Here is a 14,475-nt window from a genome sequence, read left to right on the forward strand (position 1 = left end):
CTGGTTCCAATCAAGCACTCCGTAATAAGCTTATCATGGACTGTAAGGATGATTTTATATGCAGGTAACAGGATGGTTCTGTCTGGGAAAAGAGATGTACGTGCAAAAACTGGGTCATAACCACTATACTCTCAAAATGCATTTGCACAAGATTTCCACTGTAGTAATTTAGTATAACTTTTATGTCTACAATCGATTAAAAATCTAATCAAATTAATTATATCATTTATTAATAAATGACAATTAAATGCATATAAATATTTGCTGAAAAGCCCCAAATGAAGATAGTTCAAAAACATTTTTGCAGACAAGTAAAGCATTAAAAAGACATCACAGAAGAACAGAGGTAATGTTAATGCTGCCTGTAACAGCAGTTTGCTCCAACTGTATTTTATTAATTCGCACCAATAGGTAATGCCAAATAGGTGTTAAAAAAAAAGTGTACCCCCCGGGACTGAAACTACCGATATTTTACAGTGCCAGGGAAGTACATGATGGTGAATGACCATCCAGAAGAAAGTGGTTCAAAAGTCGGGCAAGTGACCCAGCAACTGAGGAAAGGTTATAATTCAAAGTTTAAGCTCATGGTGATAAAGGAAGTGGAGACATCAAACAACTCTTAAGCAGCCAAGAAATACGGTGTATCAGAGTGTAATGTTAGAAGATGGTTTTAAATATGCTAACAGTCAAAGAAAAGCTTAGCGCGGTCCTAAAAGCAGCCACTTCGAAGAAATTGACAGGCTAGTGTGTCAGTAAGTAGCCAAGAAAAAGAAAAATGGAGCTGCCCATAACCAGACCCATCATTCAGCTGAAGGCACTGGATATCGCCAAAGAGCTGAACGTACCCACCAGCGAGTTCAAAGCCAGCCTTGGCTGGTGCAGAAGAATGATGCGGCAAAGCGGATTAGCACTACGCCGCAGAACAAGTCTTGCCCAGCACTTGCCCTTCGACTTCAGGGATAAACCGCTGTCTTTTCAGCGCTATATTGTTTATTGCACTACTGTTTTATGTCATCTAGAGTGTTTTTTTCTTTTCTCAAGACTACAATAATATTTCACTTATACTGTTAATGAAATTTTGGTAGGCTACATGGTTTTCACAATGAGATGGATAGCCTAACTGTTATTAAATTTAGATGGACTACAGGTTATTTTTATGGTATGCCATAAAGTGTTTATTTTTAAATGTGATTGAGGTCCATTTTACCAGTTTTTACCATACTTTCAGTACAAAAATTAAAATATGAAAAATATGCCATACACTGTAAAAAAGAATTGTAGGTTTAACTTAAAAAAGTAAGTTACCTGGTTGCCTTAAAATTTTGAGTTCATTGAAATTAAAAATGTGAGTTAATACAATGAAGCCGATTGGTTTAATCAACAGAAACTCAAAATATTATGTTATCTGAACCACATTAATTAAGTTGATTTGACAAAAGAAGAAATGTTGTGATAAATCATGAAAATATTTTTTTTTTACAGTGTATGAAAATGATTATGCAAAAGACAGGATTTGGTCTTCACAAAGCCCTTTCCCAAAAGGTACATCTTGAAGAAATAAGAAAAAAAAAATGTGGGGGGGATGTGGTTCATCTTATAATCAGGGTCCTCTTATATTCAGAACAATACGGGTAATATAATTCCAATTGCATATTAATAATAATACCATCATTGTTAATATAAACAATTAAAACAATAAAATCATAACAGGATTATAATATTATTCATATAACAGTTGTTTTAATAATTGTTGTAAATGAACATATATTAAAGGTGCTATAGAAGATGTTTTGTTTTATACATTTTTGCAATATTACTTGAAACTGTCTTTACTAACTGATAAAAGACTATTTATTAGGTGCACTGAAAGGAATAATATTAATATACATCATCTGTGCACGAGGTAGGGCCTTAAAAACATCAGCCAATCGTTTGTGTGATCATCGCATAAACGATTGGCCCTCTGGCTTGTCAATCACCGCCATTACGTTCCTTGTGAGAGACGTGTGCGGATTGGCCCTCTTGGCCAATCATGGCAGTGATTGACAAGCCAGAGGGCCAATCCGTGCACGTCTCTCACAAGTGCACAGATGATGTATATTAATATTATTCCTTTCAGTGCACCTAATAAATAGTCTTTTATCAGTTAGTAAAGACAGTTTCAAGTAATATTGCAAAAATGTATAAAACAAAACATCCTCTATAGCACCTTTAACAGCCCTATGTTTTCCTCCAAGAAATAGGGCTGTTAGATTGTTATATTTAATAGAAAGAGTAGAATGTTCAGAAGATATTTGAAATAAAAAACTTTTGTAACATTATAAATGTCTTTCCCGTCACTTTGGATCAATTTAATGTGCCCTTGCTGAATAAAAGCATATGAATTTTCTTAAAAAAAAAAAAAAAAAAAATCTTACTGACCCTAAACATTGTAGTGTACATAAATAGACCTCTCCAGTAAACCTTTTAAAACAGATGAGACAGACACGACACCTGTAGTAAACCAGATGACTGTTTTCTTTTCTCATCCCCAGACAATAGGGATGGCAGTGAGTCAATCTTTATTCTGAGTCCCTGCTGCGAAAGCTGAAGGGTTGGCACCACAAACAACATCTTAACCAGTCAAACAGAGGCAGAATGCAAGATACACACTGTTGCTCAGCACTCAGCCAACTGATTCATTCTCCTAGCAGGATGGCTTTCCTCGCCAGATGCACAAACATTGAAAAAGGCCTTTAACCATTACCGTGTGTTCGGTGAACTGATAGCTTATCTTTAGTGGGACTGCAATAACCGTATTGTCAGATGATACTGGCCACTAATAACTGCTCATATTGCTGTATAGCTACAATAAAGATTTAAAACCAGACAAATAAAAGCTCTAATGCGCTGATAGCATCCGATACAATTGCAGGAGAAGACAATTAAAGAATCTGAGTAAGCTAAAAGTCTTCCTTCCTGATGATAGTACTATTGGTAGACAGATAGTGAAGGGTGAAAACTAGTTACAGAAATATCTGCTCAAAGGGTTCAAATACAGTAGTTACTGTTTCACATTGTAAACCATTTCAAACCAAGGCTGCAAGAGAAAGAATAGGGATGATGGAAGACTAGATTAATTAATGGAGTTCGTTCATGGCGAATGAAAATGCCTTTTGATAAGTCTTTTGTTCGTAGCTGTGTGTTTTGAACAAAGGCTTAGATAAAAGCATATTTGATATGCAGACAAGTGTTTGAAAAGCGCTCTCGGTAGAAAGGAAATGAAAAAGGAGTGAATAGGGGGAAAAAACTTCAAAGATCTAAATGAAACCAACAATTTGTTGTGTTTGTGTGAAAAACAATGATGAAATGAAATGCAGGAGAAGAGATATATGTTGGGGGAATTGAATTTATAGGATGGATATCATGATATATGCACAAGCTTTTAAACCTGTAATAATTCATTCAAGCAGGATCTGACAGAAGCACATGGCCAGAAGTCATGTGATATTCACCTACCTCTACAATTGTGGTCTTGGCTGCCTTGCACATTGGCTGGTTGAAGTTTCGTGCTGTTTTCCTGATAGAAAAAGTACATGCTAAGCATTAAAATCTGTTAAACCAAATTCAAACATGTAAAGCTGAGATGTGGCATGTTCTTTCCTCTATTTAAGAGGCACTGATGATTAAATATGGTTAAATATAAGCCAGAATGACAAGTTATTAAAAATCAGAGCAGAAGAATTGTCAAAAACAGTGGTTACACTTTATTTTGATGGTCCACTTTATACATTCTACTAACTATAAGTAACTTTGCAACTACATGTCAACTACCAGTCATTAGAGACTGTTTAATATCTGCTAACTTTTTATTTTGATGGTTCCTAACAGACATTCTACTGACTACAAGAAATTTTGCAAGTACGTCAATTTATTCTACTAACCCTAACAGCCTACAAATACTCTAATGAGAGTTAGTTGACATGTAGTTGCAAAGTTACTTATAGTTAGTAGAATATCTAAAGTGGACTATTGAAATAAAGTGTAACCAAAACAACTATTGAAGTCATCCATATTGGTGCCATCTTCCTAAAAAATTCAACCAAAGCAGAAGAGTACATTTTTATGGAAAAGGAAACAGTGCACCCTTGTGGTAAAACAAAATACTACATATTAATTTATGTAACTTTGCAAATGTGCATGAGCAATAATAATGTCCTCACTGTTCAAATCTTTATTGTTTTCAAATTCAACATAACACTGCTATTTTATAACATTATTTATAACCTTTTTACATGGCATACTTTATTCTTTTTTTATTCATCAAAGAATCATGAAATAAAGGCATGACGGTTTCCACAAACACATTAAGCAGCTTTAACTGTTTTTAGCATTTATAATAATATGTTTCTTAAGAGCCAAATCAGCATATTAGATTGTTTTTTTGAAGGATCATGTGACTAAAGATTGGAGTAATGTTGCTGAAAATTAATACTTTTAAGAATAAATTACATTTTAAAATATATTAAAACAGAAAAGAGATATTTCAAATAGAAATAATATTGATATTACAGTAATAATATTATTAGTAATAGTAATTATTAGTAATATTAGCAATATTAGCATTTTGAAAATCTTACCAACCCCAAATCTCTGAATGGTAGTAGATTTAAAAAGAATATTTTTAAAATTATTATACCGTTTTCTTTTTTCTTCTTCTTCTGTAAGTATTTTAGCACTATTTTTTTAACATTATTCTCTGTGGGTTGTATAATGAATGAAAATGACTGGGTTTGAAATTACAGTCATTTTAATAGTTTGCCTTGTCTACGGTGTTTAAAATTTTATCTAAAATAAGGTACTGTTTATGTCTCCTTTTCAAAAACTGTCTCATGTGGCCTTGCCTTCACTGAAACAGTCTGTGGGTATGTGCTAAATGGAAACAGAAAGGTGAGAGAAAGGAGCTATTTTCAGGTTTGGGCAAACCATCAACCATGTGATACTGTTGGATTAAGGAAAACAACTTCTAGTCTGTCTGCAGTGGGGCTGAACAACCTCAGAAGACATTTGTACCTGAAGACGATATTTCCAGCTTTGTCTGCTTTCCAGGCTTTGACCAGGGCAAAGTCACCCGTGATAGCTTTTTCCATGATGAAGTGCCTGCCATTAAATTCACGCACCTGAAACAGGACAGTGGCAGAACATTATGAATCCTATATCTATTTTTACTGATCACACTTCAGATATTAATAGCAATCAAACCTCATCTGCAGAGACATCAGCTGCATGATTGCATTACCCAGTAAGACTGGAAGAGAAGCGACAACTGACCTCTCTGGGTTCACTGGCGATGGCAATGGTGCCGTCCTTGTTGTATTTGATAGGAGAGCCTCCCTCTTGGATGAGTGTGCCGTAGCCCGTGGCAGTGAAGAAGGCAGGCACACCTGCGCCACCGGCCCTGATCCGCTCCGCTAGCGTGCCCTGCCGTCAACAGAGTACAATGGGTAAACAAAACCTACCTGATTGGATTTTTTTTGAATAATGGTACTTATAACAGCTTTAGCATACATATACTAGGCAATAAACTTTCCATTGAGAACAAAGGTAAAGTGTTTATTCTGAAGGTATGGGTAAAGGATTCTCTCACCTGTGGGGTCAACTCCACCTCCAGCTCGCCACAGAGATACTGCCTCTCAAACTCCACATTCTCCCCCACGTATGATGAGATCATACGCTTGATCTGTTTGGTCCGAAGGAGCAGGCCCAGGCCAAAGTCATCCACTCTGTATAAAACATACAGAAGATCAAATACTATAGCTAAATATGACTTTCTGCAATACATTTCAACCAATTCAGTGCATACAGTACACAACTACTTTCTTTTATCACTTTATTCAAAAACAACTAGTAGTGTACTGTACTGTAAAAAATGATCATTCTCCATCGATGACTATTCAAAGGAATCCCTTTCAAATAAAGAGTAAAACATATTTTTCCTTATCTGCTATCATTGACGTCACAGATCAACAGTCACTAGAGATGAGACTGTGTGCGTACTTGTGGTGAGATCGGCAATATCACAATGTCATTGTCCTACAGCTCTAGAGTGAGTAATCACATGGCATTTACAGCTCAAGGTGATTGGCTCAATTCAACCTGGCTGCCAAACTAACCTCCCATGGACAAAGATGCTAGATTTAAAAGGTTTTGAAAGAATTCTCTTATATTCGCCAAGGCTGCTTTTATTTGGTTAAAAATACAGTAAAAACAGTAATAAACACAGAAATAAATAACAGTAATAACAGTAATACACAGAAATCATTATAATATGCTGATTTGGTGCTCAAGAAACATTTCTCATTATTATAAATATTGCAAACAGTTGTGCTGCTTAAAGGTGCTGCTTAAATTTACCTTGGCATAGTTAAATAACAGGAGTTCAGTACATGGAAATGACATACAGTGAGTCTCAAACTCCATTGTTTCCTCCTTCATATATAAATCTCATTTGCTTAAAAGATCTCCGAAGAACAGGCGAATCTCAACATAACACCGACTGTTACGTAACAGTCGGGATCATTAATATGTACGCCCCCAATATTTGCATATGCCAGCTCATGTTCAAGGCATTACACAAGGGCAGGCAGTATTAACGTCTGGATCTGTGCACAGCTGAATAACAGACTAGGTAAGCAAGCAAGGACAATAGCGAAAAAATGGCAGATGGAGCGATAATAACTGACATAATCCATGATAACATGATAGTTTTAGTGATATTTGTAAACTGTCTTTCTAAATGTTTCTTTAGCATGTTGCTAATGTACTGTTAAATGTGGTTAAAGTTACCATCGTTTCTTACTGTATTCGCGGAGACAAGAGAGCCGTCGCTATTTTCATTTTTAATCACTTGCAGTCTGTATAATTCATAAACACAACTTCATTCTTTATAAATCTCTCCAACAGTGTAGCATTAGCCGTTAGCCACGGAACATAGCCTCAAACTCATTCAGATTCAAATGTAAACATCCAAATAAATACTATACTCATTTGATCCGACGTATGCATGCAGCATGCATGACAAACACTTTGTAAAGATCCATCTTGAGGGTTATATTAGCCGTGTGAACTTTGTTTATGCAATGATACGAGTCGAGAGCTTGGGAGGGAGCGGAGAGAGCGAGCAATTAAAGGGGCCGCAGCCTGAATCGGCGCATTTCTAATTATGCCCCAAAATAGGCAGTTAAAAAAATGTATTTAAAAAAATCGATGGGGTATTTTGAGCTGAAACTTCACAGACACATTCAGGGGACACCTTAGACTTATATTACATCTTGTAAAAAAACGTTCGATGGCACCTTTAATATTTTTGTGGATACTGTAAAGCATTTTTCAGGATTCTTTGATGAGTAGAATTTTTTTTGAAGTTTTTTGTAACATAAAATGTCTTTACAGTCACTTTTTAACAATTTAATGCATCCTTTCTGAATAAAAGTATTAGTTTCTTCTTTAAAAAAAAAATGTACTAACATCAAACTTTGGAACAGTAGTTAGTTTGAATCCTCAAACTTTCCATTGTAAATCATGATTGTTAACCACTAGGCACTCCACCTTCAGAAAATGTCTAACTGCAAACAAACAAATACACATTTCCAGAAAACCAATGTCCAATTTAGGTTGAACTATTGTTGGAAAAGTAGCACTTATTTCCTTAAACTGGTCCAAATCCAGTGTCCAATGAGCATTCTGTAGCAAACAGATCATTAAAATTCAGAACACGCAAGAATACAGACACAAATGCCACATAACTAATTCTTACTGCAAGAAACATATGAAATGTTTTACAGCTCTCAGACCTCCTCAATTCGGTGTGTGTGGTGGCTTGGCACAGTCACAGAAGCTGTGACTCAAAACTGATGTTGTCATTCATTAACAAATGGCATGACTTATTAAGACTTGAAACGCACTGAGGTATGAAAATGTTGGCCAGCTATCCCATATTTAAAGGCAGTCAGTGCATTAGTGCAGATCTGGACATTTTTTACACTGTTAAAACCAAAGGCATTCTGTTGAAACATGAGGGGGAAATGTCTGATGAAATTAATAGAGACATTTTATAGGCTCATGTATATTTTCTAGGTTCATTCAATCACCAGGGAGCACAGACTCTTCATGTCACGACTCATTCACTGGACCGAGAAAGGTTGCAATTAGACGCATACTGTGTCATTCCCTGTTCTCATTAACTCCCTTCTAATGTGTCTTTTTCACTTTTTCTCCTGCCAGATAAATGGCAAAGTCTTTTTTTAGTGCTTAGAGACTAGTTTTAATATAAAAGGATAAAAGAAGCTGTTATCTAGGCCATATATGCGATTAGAATTCACTGAGGTAAAACAAACGGATTCCTGAATTTCATAAAAAGCACAATAACATAAGTGATATTACCCAACACAAGTTAACAGTGAGTTAATTAGATTTTAGACAGTGTTGCCAGTTACTTGTTCTATATTTGCTCTGCCAAATCAAATCAAAGACCAAATCAAATCGAAGCAAAATAAACTGTTGTGTATCTCCGAACATACAACAGTGTTTTGTTCTTGAATTAATTTATGTGAGAAAATTGTTTAAATGAATGATTATCTGATTCACTCATAAAACATTCTGCATACAAATAAGCATACTTCTCTACTAGTAGGCAAAAAATAGTATGTGAAATGACTAGTATGTCTGAATTCATTGCATTCATAAAACAGTAGCCAAAACGTACCCAAATTACCTACTACTTCTGACGAGATTCCAAAGTGCGCATTCAATGGACACTTTACTATCCCATGAGGCCAAGGGTGAGGATTTGTAAATGGCAGTGAAGTGACGGAACTATGCGACAATGACAACATGACGAATGTAGTATGTCTGGATTATATTCATACTATACACATTCATACTATATAGAACATACATTTTTAACAGTTGTAAAATAATGACTTATTCAAAAGACATCAGAGAGCATGCGTTTTCAGACGCAGACATTCACATGCCTTGTTCCTGAATGAATCAATGTTTTTAAACAAATTGGTTGAATGAATGATTCAACGACTCAACCAAAGACAGAATCACTTATCACCATCTACTGGAGTAACAATACACTAATACACAGAATTACAGTCTGTCTGGAATGCACAAGTACAGACAAGCGAAGTGATACAAACAGTGATACAAGAAAACTTAAATATCAGCACTCTTGGAATGCTCCTCGGCAAATCAAACTCGAAGACCGGTGTTGTGCCGAATTTCAACTCCCTGCCAAATTATTACCCCCCTCGTTGAAGTCGCTATCTGATTGCCTAATCCTAACCCCTCCCCCACACTTAATCCTAAACCTACCTATAGAGGGTATGCATGTGACGTCACCATCGACCGTTACGTCTGCGGCCACGCCCACTGAGTGGCAAAAGACTGAGCGGCAGCATTGGTTCTCAGCGTGAATGTCGCGAAAAACACACAAAACACATCCAAAACGGGAAAGAGCTTTGTGATTGACTGTACAAATAGCTTTGACGCAAAACCTGAGTTATATATATAAAAACTGCAGAAAGCAACAGAAAAAAGAAGCAAATGGATCACTGCAATTCACAGAAACAACTCGACTCCAGGCAGAGAAAATTGGATTGCAGTTTTCATTTTGTGTCAAATTGTTGGGTTTTGAGGTAAAATCATACTGTAATTATTGTATTGTTATATATTATGTTGACAACTCATCAATTAAATATTTTCCATCTTATATTCTGCATAATTGGGTGTTTTTAAATAAACAACACTGACAAATACTATACTATAAAACTATTTATGTTTTAGGGCTGGACAATATGATGATATAACATTGATATAAGTGATTATGCGGATTTAAACCTACTGATATTGTAGTTATATAAAATCTTCACAGGCAGATTTGCTTATGTATTTCCCCGCCGTCGAAATCAGGCACATATAAATGTCAGGAAAGATGACTCCTGGCTGCATGTCAATATCCATGGATATCCATTTATTTGACAAGTTGTAAGGAACACATTCAATTCCAACCTTTAGTGTAATTCGTTAGTTTTACTCGCGTTTTTGCACTTTCCCCTATTAAATCCAGTCATGCAGCAGGTTCTTTTACCACTCAGTCCAGCTGAGGGAGCGCGTTCCAGCGGGAAAGTGACGTCGATGCATACCCTCTATACTAGGGGGTTAATAATTTGGCAGGGGTAGGAATTCAGCACCACACCGGAACTGTTGTATAACTATCCACATAACACTGCTGCAGGGCTGTGGCAGCTCTTTCAATTTAGAATAACACCAATCTGTAACTAAATGTACAGTGGCCAATAACTAATTCAAAACAAGTCAGCACACCTTTTCTGAGTAATTAGCAACGTGTTAAAAGAGCAAAGTGTTAATTCAATAATAATTGCGTGGATTATTTCTTATTTGTTCGCAGAGGAGAACTTCTCACAAAAAATCTCTACCTAATTCACCACACGTGTGTACACACTTAAATTTGGTCTTAACCTCATTCTAATGTTAGTGAATTTGTGGTATTCTAAATGAGCGGCACCATGCACAAGGTTAGTCATTTGCATAAATCACGCCCAAATCATCTCCATATAAGGGCTTTCCGCATAACTTTCCGTTACAGCATTTCGTTGCTTTCTGCAGAAGTGCTCTTGGCAGATCCTTGAGCAATGCCAAGTGTGCCATTCTCAAAACCAGTTCAAACTAAATAAACACATTTTATACAAAGCCCGATTACAGACCTCTGATTAGCCAGCTGTACATATGCGTATATACTGTATGCTGCTTTATTCAGAGAAACCTTGCAGCTGAAGCTATATCGCAGCTTTTCTTACTCTTTCACAGTATATTAAATATATTTAAGATGAAATTAAATTGTATTGTTTATTCATTTATAATATAACAACTTCACAACATAACATAATCGTGATAAGATATATATGGTTTCAGTTCTTCCTATTTTTTTTGTAAATTAAAAAAAAATATTAGTAAAGTTTTTGGTGAATTATCATTTGTTCGTGAAAACTTTTGTATGCAGATTTCATGCACAAATTTGTGCATTCACATCACATGCTTAGTGAATGAGGCCCTGTGTCCTCCTGTGCAAGCAACACATGCATGCTAATGCCAAACACTGCTGTGATGCTGGTTTCATATTTCAGTCTCTGAGCAGTCTTTCTGTGGTAGACCAAAAACTTTTTACCACAGAGATTCAGAACTCACAGAACAAGTTACAACAAACAATGCATTCAAGAACAGCAGGCTTCAAACTGTAAGATGCAAGGAAATAAACTTCAAGAAGGAAGTCGGTGGGGAACTTTCTATCTAAAACAGGTCAAAACTTCCCTTGAGGTTTTCCAAAAACTAACTCTGGAAAAAAGCCAGATGTACTGAATTAAAAGGGTACTTTTATGAGTTTGGGAAGTCTGTATTCTGTTACAAAGGAGTTGACTTCAATAAATGGTGTAAAAAAAAAAAAAAACACAATTACTTTGTTGGCATATTTAACATACACAGAGTAGCCTAACTAGAATGATTAGAATGGATTTCTTCGACCATCTTCAGCAGCAACCCACACTGGCGTCACTCACTGGTCACGATGGAAATATAAAAAACTCAAAATAACATAACTGGCCCACTTTCAGAGATTACGCAATGATATAGTCATAGACAACCAACCTGGGACAATGCCAGCACAGAAAAGCCTATACATAGATCAGCATCAAGTCACATGTTCAGAGCAGCTGCAACATAGCAGCAATAAACTAAACGTCAATGTCCAATAAGACAGTAAATAGACTGTATAACTAGCCATTTAGAAAACATTTACTCTTTCTAAGAAGGAATCTTTATCATTGATCTACCTGTGCACGCTGTGTTCTGTATTTACCAGTAGGTCTAGACCAACTTGCAGATTAGACTTGGTCATACTGGTAATCTCTTTCTATTTGCGGTCAGTTGCGCACACATTCTCATTGTCATTTAAAGGAATAGTTCACCCAAAATGAAAATTTCGTCTTCATTTACTCACCCTCATGTTGTTCCAAACCTGTATGAGTTTCTTTCTTCTGTTGAACACAAAAGAAGATATTCTAAAGAATGTTAGTAATTAAACAGTTAATGGCAGCCTTTGACTTTCATAGTAGGAAAAACAAAAATACTATTGAAGTCAATAGCTACTGTCAACTGTCTGGTTACGAACACTCTTTAAAATATCTTCTTTTGTGTTCAACAGAAGAAAGAAACTCGTACAGGTTTGGAACAACATGAGGGTGAGTTAGTGAAGACTTTTGGGTGAACTATCCCTTGAAGTGACAAATTCTTTTAATGACAACTAGGGGATAATTGATGTTATGGAGCTGTACTCAGTGAGCTCACATGTTGTTTAGAGTGACTGCGATTGTTTTTGTTATTTTGCCATCTCTCAAATTTCTCCAAATGGATTTAAATCTCAAGTCACAGAAGTATACTTTCTGATTATGCTCAGACTTTTACACAATCATGGGCTATGTGACGCATTAATCTTTTACCGTTAGTTCTTGACATTTCTTGGTTTTAATACTTCAGTATACGCTGTTTTTGTCGTTTGCATGTGTCAGGAAGTACAGAAGTTCAATGTTAGGCATATTGGTGGGGTACAAATATAAAGATGGTCGAGTTCAGTCCAGTTACTGCTTTTGGCTGGGTTTAAGCTGTTGTTTACTTCTACAAAGGCTTACCCTGCATTATTGCTGACTGCGGTCAGGCTCTTCACTCCTGTCTTCAACAAACTGTTTATCAGGTTCTCTGGAATACCACATAGGCCAAAACCTGTGAATGAGGAGAGATAGTAAAGAATTTAAAAAATACTTGCTGACCTTACCTCCTCAGCCATTTATCAGGGAGATGTCAATAAATGTTGTTGTGTACAGACCAAAGGATAATATAATCATTAAACATAGTATTAAAAGTAATATAATATAATATAATATAATATAATATAATATAATGTACAAAAGTTTGGGATCAATAAGATTTTTTTAAAGGAAATTAAGATTTATTTATCAAGATATATATTTAAAATAAATGTTGTTCTTTTGAATTTTCCTGAATCCTGAAGAAAATGTATCAGGGTCTCCGCAAAAATATTAAGCAGCAAAACTGTTTTCAACATTGATAATAATAAAAAATGTTTCTTGAGCACCAAATTAGCATATTAGAGTAATTTATGAAAGATCACGCAACACTAAAAACTGGAGTAATGGTTGATGAAAATGTATCTTTGCCATCACAGAAATAAATTGTATTTTTAAAACATATTAACATAAAAACAGTTATTTTAAATTGTAATAATATTTCAAAATATTACTGTTTTTACTGTGTTTTAGATCAAATAAAAACCACTTTGGTGAGCATAAGACACTTCTTTTAAAAAAATTTTTAAAAAATATTCTGACCCCAAACTTTTGAACGGTAGTCTAAGTAACAACTAAGCAGACAGTTACTGATTAAGGTTGAGTTTATGATAAATCATAAACCTTACATTACCTCCCACAAGAATAGTCGCTCCATTAGGAATATCTTTGACGGCGTCTAGAGGGTCAGAATAAAATCGTCCGGACCGTTGACTTGATGTGGAAAAGTAACAGCCACACGTCTGCCAAGCACAGACATTGAGTAGAATGAATGAAACAGGCTGGGCATACAGAAACAAACACTCCAGCAAGCACTTTAAAGCATGAATGAAGCAAATTTCCACACTGGAATGTTAACCATTTACGATGGATTCCTAAATTATGCGTAGAAAAGTGAATTAAAATAAATGTCAAATCAGATCTGTTTCCACTGTCAACTACAGCAGTATGATTTTCCCATGCTGACATTCACGTGATAAAAAACCCCGGGAGTCCAGCCAAGCAATCCTTTTCATTTATATCTTTATTTGTTTATAAAACAGTGTGTGTTTGACCTCACAAATGCTCCACCAAAGGACTAGGAGAGGAAACAGCTGACCACTTATGACTCTGCCTCAATAAATAATATGTTTCTGTTTGGTATAGCAGCCTTGAGTAGTATTACCAAATGATAAACGACAAAAATGCTGAGTTACAGGAGAAACCACTGTGACCATTACCAGTGTTATTCCTTGAAACAGTGATTCAAAGGTTTCTGCTCTGTCTGTATACAGAGCAACTCCATGAACCTCACAGCCACATGACACTAGCATGGGACTGTGTCATAAATATATGACTTCTAAACCAAGGATATCTTAGTGGTCAGGAGAATTCCTCTCCTTGTTCTGAGAACAAGTTATAATAGCAGTCTAGTTCACATGTTATGTGAGACAAATGGTGGGGTGGGACAAAAGGGGAGGTGTGCAGGAGAGTTACTGTTAACCAATCAATAGTGTTGGCAGCGTTGTCAAGGTAGTTGATATTGACAAACAAACAAATAAACAAATAACTA

At 35.8% G+C, this 14,475-nt stretch overlaps 1 protein-coding gene across 2 annotated transcripts in view; it reads right to left on the reverse strand.

Annotated features, from left to right (window-relative positions):
• oxct1a (3-oxoacid CoA transferase 1a) overlaps positions 1–14,475 on the reverse strand; it is a 56,657-nt gene that overhangs the window by 41,465 nt on the left and 717 nt on the right. For both annotated transcript variants that reach the window (XM_048209578.1, XM_048209579.1), the window contains 6 exons: positions 13,558–13,666; positions 12,750–12,840; positions 5,627–5,762; positions 5,311–5,460; positions 5,053–5,159; positions 3,499–3,559 (listed from right to left, as the gene is read on the reverse strand). In XM_048209578.1, coding sequence (XP_048065535.1) covers positions 3,499–3,559; positions 5,053–5,159; positions 5,311–5,460; positions 5,627–5,762; positions 12,750–12,840; positions 13,558–13,666 — 654 coding nt within the window. The remainder of the gene's footprint in view (positions 1–3,498; positions 3,560–5,052; positions 5,160–5,310; positions 5,461–5,626; positions 5,763–12,749; positions 12,841–13,557; positions 13,667–14,475) is intronic.

The sequence above is a fragment of the Megalobrama amblycephala genome, linkage group LG12 (assembly GCF_018812025.1).
Source record: "Megalobrama amblycephala isolate DHTTF-2021 linkage group LG12, ASM1881202v1, whole genome shotgun sequence".
Classification (NCBI taxonomy): Eukaryota; Metazoa; Chordata; class Actinopteri; order Cypriniformes; family Xenocyprididae; genus Megalobrama; species Megalobrama amblycephala.